At 41.0% G+C, this 16792-nt stretch overlaps 2 protein-coding genes across 4 annotated transcripts in view; one reads left to right on the top strand and one right to left on the bottom strand.

Moving 5' to 3' along the window:
* med27 (mediator complex subunit 27) overlaps positions 1-15891 on the bottom strand; it is a 42122-nt gene extending 26231 nt beyond the window's left edge. For 2 of the 3 annotated variants that reach the window (XM_077739692.1, XM_077739693.1), the window contains exons 1-3: positions 15646-15886; positions 5562-5706; positions 424-554 (exon numbers count right to left, since the gene is read on the bottom strand). In XM_077739692.1, the coding sequence (XP_077595818.1) occupies positions 424-554; positions 5562-5706; positions 15646-15848 (479 nt within the window). In that variant the 5' untranslated portion in view covers positions 15849-15886. Of the gene's footprint in view, positions 1-423; positions 555-2323; positions 4116-5561; positions 5707-15645 lie in introns of those variants that run through there. The other variant, XM_077739691.1, reaches the window with a different exon arrangement.
* The window catches only part of LOC144212067 (uncharacterized), a 44819-nt gene continuing 43704 nt past the window's right edge, over positions 15678-16792 (top strand). Inside the window, exon 1 of the mRNA XM_077739683.1 lies at positions 15678-15893. The gene's annotated coding sequence lies outside the window, so the exon portion shown is untranslated. The remainder of the gene's footprint in view (positions 15894-16792) is intronic.

A 16792-nucleotide genomic window follows, 5' to 3' on the forward strand; every position in this document is an offset into this window, starting at 1 on the left:
TGTTCAGCAATTGCCAGTTACCAGTACCCTTGCAATACTTGGTGTGAGCAGATAAAAAGTGAAAAAAAATGTATACCAATTTTTTGTCTCAAATTATGGGTGCGCATTATTTTCAAATAAATATGGTAACTGAAATATTTAATACATTTCTTGGCAATTGCATTTGTGTACTTCTAATTTTGTACAGACACAGAAACTAAGTATGGTACTAATAACAAGGGTCCTACTACGCGTTTCTTTCATTATCGTGGCCCTGTCTGGTCTACACTATTCGCAATGTTTGAAGAATAACTTTACTACATTCCACCCAATACTACCTCAATACCCCGTTAAATTTGTATCTTGAAAAATGTAAATAAAAATACAAATTTTACTATTGGGGTAAACAACATCAAATAATGAGTTTACTATTATTGGACTTACTGTGGGGGGAGCACCAGAGTGTTAGGCTGAACTTTCGGCCGGCGCTTGGCTGACGCACCCATTTGATTGGCCGAGCGTTTGAGGGACTGCTGGTTCAACAAACTGGATGCTAGTCCGGCGTGGTACTGCAGCTGCCAAAACAAAGTAAATACGAAGTCTGCTTGCAGAGGACGGTAATGTGTCACATGGTTGTACACTACACGGTTTGCTTCTACTTTGAACCAGAATGCTTGTACTATATTTTTACACCTATAGAACACACCGCATGAAAGTGCTCAGTGAGCCCATAGACAAGCCTAATGGACGCTAGCAGGATATTGTGAAATATTGAGGCGGACGTTACTCTATTGGTTGGCCTTAAAGATAGATTTTTTTTGTTTTTTCCAAGATAGCGCCGTCGGGCGGCAGCTGGTGTAAGTAGTTCTGTCCGCTCTTTTTTGTCTTGTTCTGTGAATAATACACAGCAGAAAGAGCAACACCTCGATCCCGCTGGAAATCCAGAACTCGACTGAAGTGCCGGGAGAAGTGATACTTCAGACCAATAATTCCATCTACAGTGGTACCTCGTTTCCCATTGAAATTAACTAAAAACAAATTAATTCGTTCCTAACCTCTGAAAAAACACCAAAAACAGGATATTGGATTGGAAAGTTTTATTTGTTCTAATTTGCCATTTATTGACAAAGTAATACATAACTAGCGTTTTGATATTATTCATGAGTTTAATAGAAATAAAATTAGATGGATTTCACGGAGTAGAGAAAGGGACATAGGGGGAGGCGGAGGGTTCGAGCCTTTTTGCACTGGTGAATCGTAATGACAAACAAATTTAGATGAACACTCAAAAATAAGTTTGACCTTACACTTAAGTTAATTCTAATTTTGTTTTACATTTTTATACCTTTGTTCTCCCGGCCGGGTTGGCCGTTTGCCCCGCCTCCACCCTCACGTGATACACACACACAATTACATTAGGATTACGCAACGAGAAGTAGTCTTGAATTAGCGATCGCTCCGCCGGCGGAACCTAACAGGGTAAGGGGGGGTGGGGGGGAACACGGAAAAAATGCAACGCTCCGCTCAGTGCTCGCAGAGACATCACAAAGAGGGAGTTGTGACCAGAGACATTACACGAGGGAGTTGCGACCAGAGACTTTACACGAGGGAGTTGCGAGCCAGTGCCCCTGATGTTGTTATGAGCAGCCAACGAGAAGTAATATACACTACTCATATTAGCGATCGTCTGGCATTCACGCTGAGTGACGGGAAAAAAAACACTGAAAAAAACTGCAACGCTCCGCCCAGTGTCCGTAGATATCTGTTATACACGAAAGAGATGCGGGAAAAAGAACGCTAAAATCATAAACAGCCTCATGTCTTGGCCACCTGGCTCTCATATCCATTGATGATTATTTGCTCGAAATTTGACTCGTATCTCTAAATACTCGTATGTCGGGGTGCTCGTATGATGAGGTACCAGTGTATACCTTTGCTAACTTCAGCGGTTTTGAACCTTACAGGACAGGGTCTAAATCTGGGTGCAGTAAACTAGACATGGTGTTCCCATGTTCAAACACAAACCACGCCACTGATTCCACATTCAGACCAATGGTGGTGATGTGGTGCAAATAAATTATATAACTCCAGTCAAAAAGAAACAGGACTATGTGCTTTATTTTCCCAGGTCTGACCAGTATTTGGTTTGAGGAGACTCCACTTTGAGGCGATACAATTGGCAGCCAGGAATTTCGGTGCCGCGGCAGGCCTCTCTCGGCGGCGTTGAGCCTCATTGAGGGATGGCAGCAGGTTGGGAGTCAATTTATCTTTGGGTTACTCCTATTAAAATATGGATAGGATAAACGACATACATTACAATGTCCAAAAACTTTATTCAGAGCAGGGATTCATAGCAATGAAGGAATAGTCTCATGGCTTTTTTTCAGGACTGCAAAATGCTTGATATGCACCTGGCAGGAGGCCAGAAGGGGCGTGCGTGCAATGTAAGGAGATCAATTCTGCACCTTTATTCCTAAAGACACGTCACCCAATCGGTCCCTAACCAGAGCCGATGAAGGCCTGCAGACCCTGAACCAGAATATGAAGAGGCCTTCTAGAGTGGAGTTGTCTGCCTTCTACACTGTTTTATTTTCTCCTTTTTCCAGACCTGACCTGCCAGTAAGGGGGGGGGATTCGGGTAAAGAGCAGATCTGCACATTGCCTCAGAGGTGGAAATATATCTGTCATAAAATTGAGTTATCAAAATATAAGCAAAAGGGCATGGGATTGCATGCAAATGTATAAAAAATATAAATATGTATAAAAATGGGAAATGTCAGAATTTCATTTCATATTATCATACATTTACTTGCAAGGAAGACCACGCTTCGCTTAACTAGTGATCCTGCTTTGTTCATCTTTATTAGTATCATACTTACTATATTTACTCGCACATAAGCCGCCCGCGCGTATGAGCCCCACCTCGAAAATTGCCTTGAAATTTTTGAATTTTACAATTTCCCACGTATAAGTATCAGAGCACGTTTATTTAGGTTGGCTGTGCCCTGAGCGAGCCGTGACATGAACGTGAATTTTTTCATGTTTTATGCACGATACATGTGCTTTTTTTCTTGACATGTATTCATAGATGTAAAAATACATTTTGTTTAGCGTTTGTATATTTGCTTGCACTGAAAAATATTCTTTGCTTTACTATTAAAATTAGTTACATATTATCTGGTTGCTAGCAACAAAGTAAATGCTTTACTCCTGAGAACTAGAAGTAGACTAAACACCGAAACGCCTTGGACCTTGGCCTGCTTGGAGTATACTAAACAAATAACAATAAAAACACCATAAGCTGCACATGACTTTCAAACCTTCATTTGTTTTGACGATATTGACATCTCTCTCACTTGTTTCCCACACTCCCTTGAGAGTTGAGACATCCATTGTAACTAAGATCCTTGAAGCTAATAAATAATAATTATAACGGACTATTTACTGAAAGAATCTTTACATCTATTATATCTTAAATGACTTGTCACCTGTTAAAATGACATATGTGTGTGTGTGAATAAATTAAAGTGTTTAATTTATTATTTTATTAAACAAATAAAAGCAAGAGTTGTGTATGTGTGCCTGAAATTTTGATCATGTGTCATTTTAAGATTTAGTCGATGTAAAAATTTTTCAGTAAATAGTCCGTCATGATTTAAAGACGTTTTTGCAGCTCCTGACAAAATGATCCCAGCCATGTTTGAGCGACTGCAGGGAGTCCGTAGTTGGCTGGATGGCAACTGGGTACAATGTGCTGCGAATGTTTGCCCCAACGGGGAGGGCATATGTTCCTCCAAACCCTGGAGTCCAGAAGAATAAAAATAAAGATATTTCCCTATCAATTTTTTTTGCACATCTCGAGATGTACCGCAACCCGCTGGACATACTTCTAAATACAAGTACGTAGTACAATGTGCTGCCTGTCCTTTGTATTCAATATCTCTCTCTCTCCTCTCTCCCCGGCGCAACGTCCTTCGGCTGGCTATCCGGTCGGCTAACTTTACGTTCGGCCAGATTCCCTCTCGGCGAGTTGGCCTTCGCCCAGACGTCAGTCGGCTAAACGTCTTTAGGCAAGTAGACTGCGTGCCCAAAGAGATGGACCCCAACATTGTTGGCGAACTCCACTTGGCCGAACTCTATGTTGGACACAGAAGATGAGGACTTTGACAGATTTGTAGATGTTTGAATGCTTTTACTTATATCACCGCAAATAGACATTTGGTCAAGAAAACACAATCAAACTCCATTTTGCTCCTGTTGCTTATTTTAAAACACACATTAGCACCCATGCTAACGTAAGTCTCATGCTAGCATTTCCATTGAGCCGAAGCGCCTTTTCTATGGGAAAAAAACTGAAATTGCACCTGACACAGACAGCGCGCTTTCAGTCAGTGTGCCCTATTAGCGTCAAAATACTTGCCACAGATTTGGGGGCATTCAGGGCTAATTTTGGGTCAAATCATGAACATTTTTGATCATTTTCCCTTTAGTTTAGGGCAGCGTTTCCAAATCGTTTGAGCTGGGTCACATTTTGCTTTGCGAAAAAATCTCAAAGCACACCACGAGCTGAAAATCTAATTTCCAACTCTATACGTGGTATTTACAATATAAAGTCATTGTAATTAAAGTTTTAGCAACAGGAACCAAAGAAACACAAAAGTGTTTTAATATGAAAAATTATCATATTTAACAATGCCGAAACTTGAAGTGCATGGAGCCTAAAAAACTTGCGGTTCATGTCATTGGTAAAAAAAGATTATGTACCAAGTTTCTGATATTTTTCTCCTCAGTAAATCGCTTTCTTAATTTTAGGTGAAAAGCAGTTTAACAAGATGACGCCTGTAAAAACAAACAACTTTCGGTTCATAGTACTATAAAAATAAGCAACAAAATTACCGTATTCTTGTAATACAGTGTTCCCTCGCTACGTCGCGGTTCAGCTACTGCGGACTCAGAGCTTCGCAGATTTTTTTTTGGAAAAAAATACAAATATTACATTGAAACAACATATTTTACAGTTTTTTGTTATAACATGAATTTCACTCTCTACTCGTATTCTATATGGAGTACTCTATACAGGGGGGTAAAAAATAAAAAAAATAAAAATTAAAAAAAAATAAAATTAAAAAAAAAATAAAAATTTAAAGAAATAAAAAATCAAAATAAAATAAAATTTAAAAAATAAAATAAAAATAAAAGTTTTTGAATTAAGTTCAAATTAAGCATTTTTGAAGGGGAATCCCTACTTTGCGGAAATTCACTTATCGCGGGTGATCTCGGTCCCCAATATCCATTAAAACAAGGGTACAGGGTATTTCTTGTCGAATTGGGAAGTTTTCTGTATATTTGCAGCATTCCATGGTCACTTCCTGTACATTTTAGTAATTTCTGGTTTATCTTCGTTATTTGTAGATCGCCTCCTTTTAATTTATCATTTTAATATCAGTAGAATTTCAATCCCTTATGAATTATGCATGATTTTCAGGTGACTTGCTACACTTTTGGAAGTCAGTTCATATAAATCTTGGATCACATTGATTATCGTAAGGTCATAAAGTACTAGGTCACCCTCCAAGACCCACCTTGTTGGACCACTTGTATGCTTGTAGCAGCTGCGAGTACAGCGGTGTCTTGTCCTGAACCGGATCCAGGCTGAGTAGGCCGCTGTTGTGCAAAGGGTGCGATTCGGAGGGGCGGCCCACGAGACCACTCAGACGCTCCAGTTCGCTGATAGAAACAAAACTTGAGTATCAGAGGCTACATTCATGAAAGTCATTCAAAATTGGTTGGAGAAGTTAGTCATGACATAATTTCAATGTCAATGCATTGCGTCTGATTGGAACATTGGAATGTGTGCTGAAATGTTTTAAGCAACTGCCATGAATTTAAAAGACTTGATCAAAAGTCTTGTTGGAAATTTCCTACCAGGAATTCCATTTTGAATGAACATTTAATAACATTAAAGCAGGTAATGAGTTACAAAAATACAATTTGTTGTTCCTCTAGCCCAGTGGTTCCTAACCTTGTTGTGGCTGCTTAATCCCACCAGTATCATATGCGCATCCACCGAACTCCACCAGTATCATATACGCATTCACCAAACCTTACTTTAGCGTAAAACAAGCAGGGACGCCCGGCTTTGCCAATACCCCAAAAGAGAGTTGTAGTGTTATAAAAAAAATAAAAATCTTTTGAAAAATGGGTTGGATGAGAAAGGAAAATTTCAGTTACACGCATAGCATAGAAATGTGTATACAATTATGTACAGATATACAGAAGCAGGAGTATGCCTTCTAGGAAAAGGGAAGGAAAACTGATGGTCAATTTCAAAAGAAAGGATGACGAATTTGACCAACTTAAGCAATGTTTGGTTGTTATTTACCCAAAAACATTGTAAACCACAGTGAAAATAAGGCAAAAATAAAAACTCAAAAAATAGCAGGGCTGTTGTGTATTTCATGCAGTGGAAGGACTGCAGTGTGCACTGAAGAAAGTATTTTTCAAATATGCAAAGTGTAATGATTTAAACTACCACAAGAGTTATATCCAAGATGGCGTCGTCACGCGGAAGCCAGTGGCAGTAGCTCTGTCCACCCTGATTTGTTTTTCGTGTTTTACAGCCTTATCTTTTTTTAATTACATTTTAATATTTCTTAATACATTCCTTTTTACTTTGTACTTTATACTTTTTACTTTAATGTTTTTACAACTTTGTTCTGTTAGCCTGGCTTATTTCTGCTACTTCCTTTTTTGGTACCATTCAGCCATGTCTACGCTGTCACACACATGCGACTAACTGTTACAATACGCAGCAGAAGGAGCAACACCTCGGTGTCGCCGGAGATTCGGAAGCAGGACAAAGGGGCCGGGAGAATAGGCAACGCTTCTGACCAACCATTCCATCCTGGGATAAGATGGAAGAGCCGTTGGCGTTTACCAGCAACGGAGTCGAGCGGCTCTACTCAGCTACTGTTGTCTTCAGCTCCAGACTTCTGAGGAATGGAGTCAAGGGGCTCTACTCTGCCAATGTTGTCTTCAGCTCCAGACTATCGAGGAACTCTGTGGATAAGCTTGGAAGAGTGACTCTGCATATTCTCTACCTCAGTCACTGTCTGCAGAAGTTCCCTATCTTGTGGGAGACTTTCTGTGTGTGCTTACGGTTTTTGTCCAACTAAGTTTTTTGAGTCTGTATCCGTTTTAGCTACCGCAACCAAGATGGCGCAGTTCAAACAGCAGCCGGCGGCGGCACTAGCTCCCTCCACTCTTGCTCGTTTTGTGTATTTGCTGCTTTTATGTCTTAATGATTTGATGATTCCATTTACTTTGATTTGCTTTGTACTTTGTGCTTTTGCTTTGCTGCTCTGTCTAATTACCCTCTTTCTACTGCCACAATGAAAAATCCCGCTGACGGGATGAATAAAGTTATCCATCCATCCGAAATTTTTCAGAAAAGAACAGCAAGTTAACAGATTTCTGGCCAGGCATAGTCATCGATAATCCTTGCAAATGCTCAATGCTGGAGTTTACACTTAGAGAAATTTTAAAGAGTAAAGAAATTCAATCACTCATCTATTAGGATCCGACAGCCGTTTCTGGCCACCATAAAAAGTCATTACCAAGGGAAATTAGTTCAAGTTCAATAGCACTCACTTATTAGCCAGTGAGAAGCAGTGGAATCTATCATTGACACTACTTCTATTAGGAACCCATAGCCTAACTGGTTAGAACATTGCCCTCAAAAGCATGGAGCTCTGGCCACGTGGCTTCGCATACCGGCTGTGCTACCTTTTGTTTATTTTTTTCGTGCCCAAAACGCATGTCAAATTTTTGATGAGTCGATGTATTTTGGCCTCTGTGGCAGAGACTCCACCGAATCCCGAGTTAAGAACCACTGCTCTAGCCATTATGCAACCTCCCACTAATTTATTATTGGCAGACATTCAAGTTTGAAATAGGTCTGCTGCCCTCCACTGCGAAAAGATTGAAAGTTTATTAGCTAGTAAGTCATCTAATTCACAGATATACAGTGGCACCTGGAATTACAATTATCTCTAGATCCACGCACACTCGCATGCGCACACACTGGCACGCACAAAAATGTATACATTCTTTACACGGACCAATGCCGGAATATCGCGGTTGATGGCTGCGATAATCCAAAAAAAAAATCGCAAAGTAGGAACACCCGTATTATAGCCACCTTTTTTCTCTCTTCAATGCTGATTCCTACAAGCAAGCAGATGACAGGGGAGTGGCTTCCACTTGCGAGTTTTAGCGTGGATTTTCACATTTTTATGAACTTTCAGAAATAAAAAAATGAATAGCTGAAAAAAATGCAAGGAAGTGAATTCGCGTTAATTAAGGGAATACTGTGCATTAATGCAGGGCGGTCAACTACTCTATAATTTCAGGTGTTTCCCCGGAAATGCAATGCCAACTACGGGACTCCAGACAACCTCCATATACTTCTGAAATCCCCCAAAATTTTCACTCAGATTTTTTTTAAGATAATATTGTAAGAAATATCATAGTCACTTGGCAATTGTTTGTTCATATTGTATCCGCTTTTTTAAGTATAAACATCATTGTCATAAGAAACTTGCTCCTAGTTTGGTCGTTTTCATGTAGACCTCACACATTAACCAGACTTCGCCCGAGGTTTGGCCGTTGCCATGGAGACTTGCCACTGATTAATCAGCCTTCGCCCAAAGTTTGGCCGTTGCCATGGAGACCCGTCACTGACTAATCTGACTTTTCCCAGTTTGGTCATTGTCATAAAAACCATACTATGCCCTGTATACCTATATAAAGACGAACCCACTTAATTCGATAGAGTTGCAGGAACATCGCGCTGACCAGCACTCCACTGTTAGAGCTCTCACTCTCTGTTGGGTCCCGGGTTTCGGCACCAAAGTATGATAGGTCTGAAAATACAACTTCAGGAGCAGGTCAAGAAAGAGTGAGATCAATTTAAATAGGAAATGGGTTTATTACCGGACTGCAAAGTGGAGAGTTAGAGCTCTAACAGTGGAGTGCTGTTCAGCACGATGCTCCTGCAACTCTCTCTAAATGAACAGTGGGTCCGTCTTTATATAGCAAAACAGGGTAATATTTCTAAGACAGCGGTGTAGGACAAAGTTTATGTAATCAAACTTTAGACATTTGCAGGGCTAAGTTTTATACCATCACGATATTTTTATAGCTCACACAAAATGCTGTAGCCTATCTTACATCACGTGATTCGAACAAACAATTGCAAGGCTAGCTAGTTGGCCTATCTTGAATTCTACAATCTTACCAAACAATAATAAAATCAGTTTGGCCAGTCTATCTTACATTCTACGATCTGAACAAACAATTACAAGGCCAGATAGTTGGACTATGTTGCATTTTGCGATCTTAAACAATAATAAAATCAGTTTGGCCAGTTTACCTTACATTCTACGATCTGAACAAACAATTGCAAGGCCAGCAACTTGGCCTATCCTACATTCCACTGGCTTAATAAACAATTGTAAAACCAGTTTGGCCACCTGGCTTGACATGAACAAACAATTATTAAGCCAGTTGGCTAAGTCTATCCCACACTCTTCACTTTGAGGTTTAGTAATAAACCTTTTCCCTATTAAATTGATCTCACTCTTTCTTAACCTGCTCTTAAAGTGTATTTCAGATCTATCATTTTTTTTGGAAGCAAACATTTCTGAAAAGTACCTAATTGCCAATTTAAACACCTCGAAATTCACACCATTGCTTCGCCTTCCACCGTCTACAATTGTTCTAAATTTATTATTATTACTTTTTTACATTTTACATTGATTTGGCGTGAATCGCATTCAGGAAATATTCCAGAAATGGAACAAGGGTACTCCTGAAATGGGGTCGACAGAGGTTGGCAGCTTATCCACTTGTTACCAGGCATAAGATACCATAGCTTCTGTTTTAACTCATTATCGGTATAAAAGAAACCTGTCCACAAACTCAGTCTCCCACACTCCAAACTCCACTATGACCAAGGCCAACGAGCTGTGAAAGAACACCAGAGACAAAATTGTAGACGTGCACCAGGCTGGGAAGACTAATTCTGAAAAAGGCTTGGTGTGAAGAAACTGGGAGCAATTATTAGAAAATGGAAGACATACATACAACTGATGATCTCCCTCGATCGGGGGCTCCATACAAGATCTCACCCCGTGGCGTGAAAATGATAACAAGAAAGGTGAGTAAAAGAACCACACGGTGGAGACCTAGTGAATGGCCAACTGAGAGGTGGGACCAAAGTAACAAAGGCTACTATCAGTAACACAATGCGCCACCAGGGACTCAAATCCTGCGCTGCCAGACGTGTCCCTCTGCTGAAGCCAGTACACAACCAGGCACATCTGCGGTCCGCTAGAGAGCATTTGGATGATCCAGAAGAGGACTGGGAGTATGTGTTATGGTCAGATGAAACCAAAATAAAACTTTTTGGCAGAAACACAGGTTCTCATGTTTGGAGGAGAAAGAATACAAAATTGCATCCGGAGAACACCATACCCACTGTTATAATAATAATATGATCGGACATAGGCTAATTGTCATCATACCGACCTCTGCGTATGACAAAATTGGTAGTGCGTCTCCATAAAGTGTGCTTTGCCGGCAAAAGGCCCTAATAAGAGATCATTTCGGACTCATTGGCATTCTGCTGTGATGAAAACATCGCATCAACCCCCGAGCGGATCACTTACCTCTCACTGTCTCCTTCACTTACTTTCAGCCAGTGGGAGGCAGATCACTGCCCAACAACTTTTCATGTTACCTCACCCCAAAGTTATTACACTTAAGGGGATTGTGTGTCGTGCTACCACAAGTTTAGAGTCCTGATGGATGTGGGGGGAAAACTGTCCTTAAGCCTATTTGTCCGTACTTTGTGAGACCTGAAGCGTCGGCCAGAGGGCAGCAGCTGGAACAGTGTGACCAGGGTGGTATGGGTCCTCGACAATGTTCCTGGCTCTGCTGAGGTAACAAGGGCTGACATTGTCATCCAGTGAGGGCAGAGAGCATCCGACGATCTTCTGGGTTGTGTTAATCAATTTCTGCATGGCCTGTCTGTCTCTGCCGTGCTTCCAGCATACCACACTGTAATGCAGTATGCCAGGATGTTCTCCACAGTGGCTCTATAGAAGGTTACCAGAAGCTTAGTGTTCCTCCCGAGTACCCTGAGGAAATTGAGTCATTTTTGGGCCTTCTTCACTACTGCCGTGGTGTTTGTAGACCAGGAGAGCTTATGCGTGACCTGGACTCCGAGGAATTTAAAGGACTGGACCCTGTCTACACATACTTCATTTATGAGAAGTGGGGCCAGATCTATGCTGTGTTTGCAAAAGTCCAGGATTATTTCTTTAGTCATCGTTGTGTTCAGTGTGAGATTGTTCACCGAGCACCACGAAGACAGTTTGTTGACCTCATCTCTGTAGGCCGACTCATCCCCTCCCAAGGTGGGTCTGACAACGGTGGCGTCACCGGCAAATTTGATGGAGTTAGACTGGTGGGTTGGTGTACAGTCGTATGTGTACAGGGAGTACAGAAAAGGACTCAGTACACAGCCTTGAGGGGAGCCAGTGCTCCGTGTACTGGAGGAATAGAGGTGGGGACCAAGTCTAACAGTTTGTGGTCAGTTGGTTAAGAAGTTCTTTATCTAGCAGTAGATGGAAGAGGATAGACCAAGGTGGGAGAGTTTGTCAGTCAGAATGTCCGGTATTAGTGTGAAGGCTGAGCTATTGTCTATGAAAATCATCTTCACGTAATTCTCTAGGTGCTCCAGGCGGCTGAGTGCTGAGTGGTGCGTGTAGAGCTATGGCGATAGCATCCTCGTGGACCTGTTTGCTCTAAAGGCAAACTGGTGAGGGTCAACTGAGAGAGGGATTGTATTCCTGATATGGCAGGAGACCAACTTTCTAAAGCACTTCATGATCACAGGCGTGAGTGCAACAGGCCTATAGTCATTCAGGCCGTCAATGGTTGGCTTTTAGGGACAGGGTTAATGGTGGCAGATTTCAGGCAGGATGGAATGATGGATTGTTGCAGGGAACAATTGAACATTTTAGTGAAAACTCTAGCCAGCTGGGCAGCACAGGCTTTGAGCACCTTCCGTCGGGGGCCAGCAGGCTTCTTGGTGTTCACAGACCGCATCACCAGTCTCACTTCATGTTCCCGAAACTTCAGTCTACTGTTGCAGGGTGGTGGTGGGGGTGTTGTGACTGGGTCTGATTTGTCAATCTCAAAGCGGGCAAAGACACCATTCAGTTTGTCAGCTAGTGAGGCATCTGCTTAAACAGACATTGTTATTGTAATTGGGACTAATCAAATGCTGTAACACTGCTGTCAGGTAAGGTGAGAAGGTGCAATACAGCGCTGCCAGAGCAGAGCTGAAGAGAGGCCAAGGCATATACAAGGAACCATTCATTGATTGTATCAACACGCAAAGTCCCCCTCCTTTGCTTCTCCCTGTTAATTATTTTGAACAATCGTTTTGAAGTAGCGTCCGGTTAGCTAGCGATAGCGCAGCATCAGGGATTTGCGGGAGTAGCCACGTTTCCGTGATGAGAATGTTGCAGCTCCTGACGAAGCTGTTGGTAGCAATCTGAAGTTCCTTGGTCAGATCTTGGTTCGCAGGCCGCGTTGACGTCAACTCGATGTGGGCTGGACCATTTTAGATATAATATTTAGATTTTTTTTATTAATGGATTAAAAGAACTGGATTAAAATCCTTGAATATTCAGTTTTTTATAGATCTATTTTTTGATTTTACAAAATGATTTTTGAACTAAAAACACTCAACAATTGATTAAAAAAATTACAATAATTAATTTACAAGGGGGAAAATCACGAAATTTAATATACAGTGTTCCCTCGCTACTTCACGGTTCAGCCACCGCGGAGTCAGAGCTTCGCGAATTTTTTTGGGGGAAAAAAAATAAAAATACAAATATTACACTGAGACAACATATTTTGCAGGTTTTTGTTATAACATGAATTTAACTCTCTCTACATGTATTCTATATGGTGTACTGTATACAGGGGGGGGGGGGGGAATAAAATAAATTTAAAAAATTCAAATTAAGCATTTTTGAAGGGGAATCCCTACTTCACGGAAATTCACTTATCGCGGGTGGTCCCGGTCCCCATCAACCATAATGACCGAGGGGACACTGTACATCTATACTCTTTATTTTAATTTGATCTTAAAACATAAAGTCGGCACTCATGATTTACTTTCTTGGGCCGCACAAAATGATGCGCCAGGCCAGATCTGGCCCCTGTGCCGCCACTTTGACACCTGTGGACTAACGGGAAAAAACACTGAAAAAATGCAACGCTCCGCCCAGTGCTTGCAGAGACATTACAAAGAGGGAGTTGCGACCAGAGACATTACACGAGGGAGTGGCAGGGAGAGAGACAGTGCCCATGATGTTCTTATGAGCAGCATCTTGTGTCCGCTGTCTGCTCCTATATCAAAATTTGTCTCGTATCTCAAGAAAAATATTTGCCCATATCTCAAATTGCTCGTATGTCGCGCCACTCGTATGCCGAAGTACCTCTATACAGAAATTACAATTTTCTTACCAAAAGTTTAAGATGTTGTGGCGGCCATATTGTTTGTACAGACGCTCCCCTACTTACGAACAAATTACGTTCCGATCGATTGTCCATAAGTTGAATTTGTTCTTAAGGTGATTCAGTGCTATATTTTGCATTATAATTTATGTTTAAGGCCTATTTAAGTATATTGAAGGTTTATAAGTGCAATTGTATGTTTATGGCTTGTATAAGTAATCATCATTGGTTTGTACTGAAAAAAATCATAAAATAGAGAGAATACATACAGTACTGTATACATACATTAGAGAGAGATTTACTGTGCTGCTGCTGCAGATACCTCGAGCCAATTGGTGAGAAAATTTCTCCATTTGTTCTGTTTTTCCTCTTCTTTTGCTAATGATCGTCGATTGCATCGGCACTGCACCTTTCACGTGTTCCATTATACGATCTTTCTGTTTATAAATGGTACTGACGGTCGAACAATTCAAGTTGTATGCCCGTGCAACGCTCACCACTTTCTCAAGCGCATCAAGCGTCTCTATTATTGCCACTTTTGTTTCAAATGAAATGGCTTGCCTATTCCTTGCACCTCCCTCACCAGAAGCCATTCACTTTTCACCAACCATATGGAATAATGGATGCACAAGATATTTAACGATAAAAATGAAAAACGTTCTTTAAGCACTGGAGATACGTCACGCACTTCCGCCCAGCAAAAAAATGGGCAGCGAAAGGTGGATGCTGCGTGAGCTGAGCTCTCACAGCGCCAGGCGTCGGTATTAGCACGGAAAGAAGTCTATTCAGGATAAAGGCGCGCAATACAAAATCCGATTTACAAACATTTTCTGAGAAACAAAATTTGCAGACATGTTTGTATGTACCGTTGTTTGTAACTTGAATGTTCCTAAGTAGGGGAACATCTGTTTAAAATATCTCAATTATTTTGATGGTTCATATTACTCAAATAGTTTTCACAAGAAATACAATGAAAAAATATCAAAGTGGAATTAAGTTGCATGACGTATATTTATGTACATATAAGCCGTACCTTCGATTCAGTCATCATTTTTGGTCCGACAAAAGTGGCTTACATGCGAGTCAATACAGTAAGACCGATCAGTGAGCCGACGTCATTGCACTTAACCAAAAATAGAGCTTCCTGGCACGGATGAGCAAAGTGGAAGTTAAATTCCCCCAAACAATGACCACAATAACGATGAACAACGTGGTCTTAGTACAGTGGTGTCTCGACATACGAGTGGCCCAACATACGAGAAATTTGAGATACAAATAAAATTTCAGGCAAATATTTATCTTGAGATACGAGATGCTGTCGCAACTCCCTCTTTGTAATGTCTCCGTGAGCACTGGGCGGAGCATTGCATTGTCTCTCCGCAGTGCAACCCAGTGGCATTTGGTTAGTGCATCGACCTCACAGCTCTGGGGACCAGGGGTCCCAGGTCGATCCACCTGTGTGGAGTTTGCATGTTTTCCTCCACGTACTTCGGTTTCCTCCCACATTCCAAAAACATGCATGGTAGGCTGATTGGACACTCTAAATTGCCCCATAGTATGGGTGTGAGTTTGTCCATCTCTTTCAGCCCTTCGATCCACTGGCCACCAATTCAGGCTGTCCCCCACCTGTGGCCCGGAGTCAGCTGGGATAGGCTCCAGCACCCCCTGCGACCCGAATGAGGATAAAGTTATTCAGAAAGAGATGAGAAGAGTCTTCATATGTCCATAGCTGTGATATTTGATAATACACTTCTCGATAACTGTACTTGGCTACTTTAATACGGGATTATAATAACGGGGGACCTAATTTGCTGTTTTTCGATTATCGCGGTCATCTCCGGTCTACAAAATCCCCGATATTCTGTATACTTGTTTGCTTTTAACCATTTAGAAAGGTAAAGGGTTGTTGCATTTCAGAGTAACTCAGAATTCCAAGCTCTCCTTCAGAATATACCATACGACGGAGCGTTCACATGCAATTTTCCCCAGGGTACGTGCTATTTACATAAACCAAATAATAAATGCATAGAAGTACACTTGAAACGGCGGAAACACGAAACGACTCACTTGAGGTCCCTGTTGACGGCCTGTAGGTTGTCTTGGAAAACGGCAAGGAATGTCTTTTCCCGGCCTTCTAACGTCTCACGGTTCTTCATGCCGTCTTTGAGGGACTCGAAGACCCGACTGACGCTTGAGCGGAGCGCCTGGATCCCGCTGATGGCATGAGAAAAGGCATCCAAGTTGACGCCAACGCTGACCACGTCGGCCATGTTTCCTATCTGCTTCCGCCGTGTATGACGTCATCTCAGTTTAAGGTCTCTGATTTTTTTTTAAATTGAGGAAAAAGGGGAAAAAGTAACAAAATACCAACTCTTAATTAGTACAGAAACGCATTGCATTCAATTTAAAAATGAAGAAACTTTTGCCGTTTTTCTGAATTTGAATTTGTTTTTTAATTTTTATATATATATATATATATATATATATATATATATATATATATATATATATATATATATATATATATATATATATATATATATATATATATATATATATATATATATATATATATATATATATATATATATATATATATATATATATATATATATATATATATATATATATATATATATATATATATATATATATATACACAAGGTACACAAAGTAAATTCTCACCAACCTATAGCCCAATTGTCATTATTCACAGTAATCATACGTTATTTTCCTTTATCATTCAAGTGTTGGATTTGTTACCCCCCCCTCGCTGATCATGAAACACAGACTACTCACTACTCCACTCTAGTGGTCAAAATAGGCAAACGAAACACACCCACATATATTGAAAACTAACGCCCACTTTGGGTTGCGGGAGTGTGACCTTTAAATGGAGCAGAACACGATTTTTTGTCTATTCTCTTGCAAATAAACAACGCACTGAGAACTGACTTCAAATCCTATTTCTGTTTTCTGGTTCTTAGTCAAATAAATCCTCCAGGTGAGTATGAGGTCGAAAAGAAATAAACGCCAATAGTGGCCAGCCGATCGCAGGACACAAGGAGACGGACATCCATGCACACTCACACCCAATTTAGAGGGTCCAATCAGCCTACCATGTATGTTTTAATATGTGGGAGGAAACAGGAGTATCCGGAGGAAACCCACGTAAGCCCGGGTGAACATGCAAATTTCACAGAGGTGGACCGAC

Source organism: Stigmatopora nigra, chromosome 18 (genome assembly GCF_051989575.1).
Source record: "Stigmatopora nigra isolate UIUO_SnigA chromosome 18, RoL_Snig_1.1, whole genome shotgun sequence".
Taxonomy (NCBI): Eukaryota; Metazoa; Chordata; class Actinopteri; order Syngnathiformes; family Syngnathidae; genus Stigmatopora; species Stigmatopora nigra.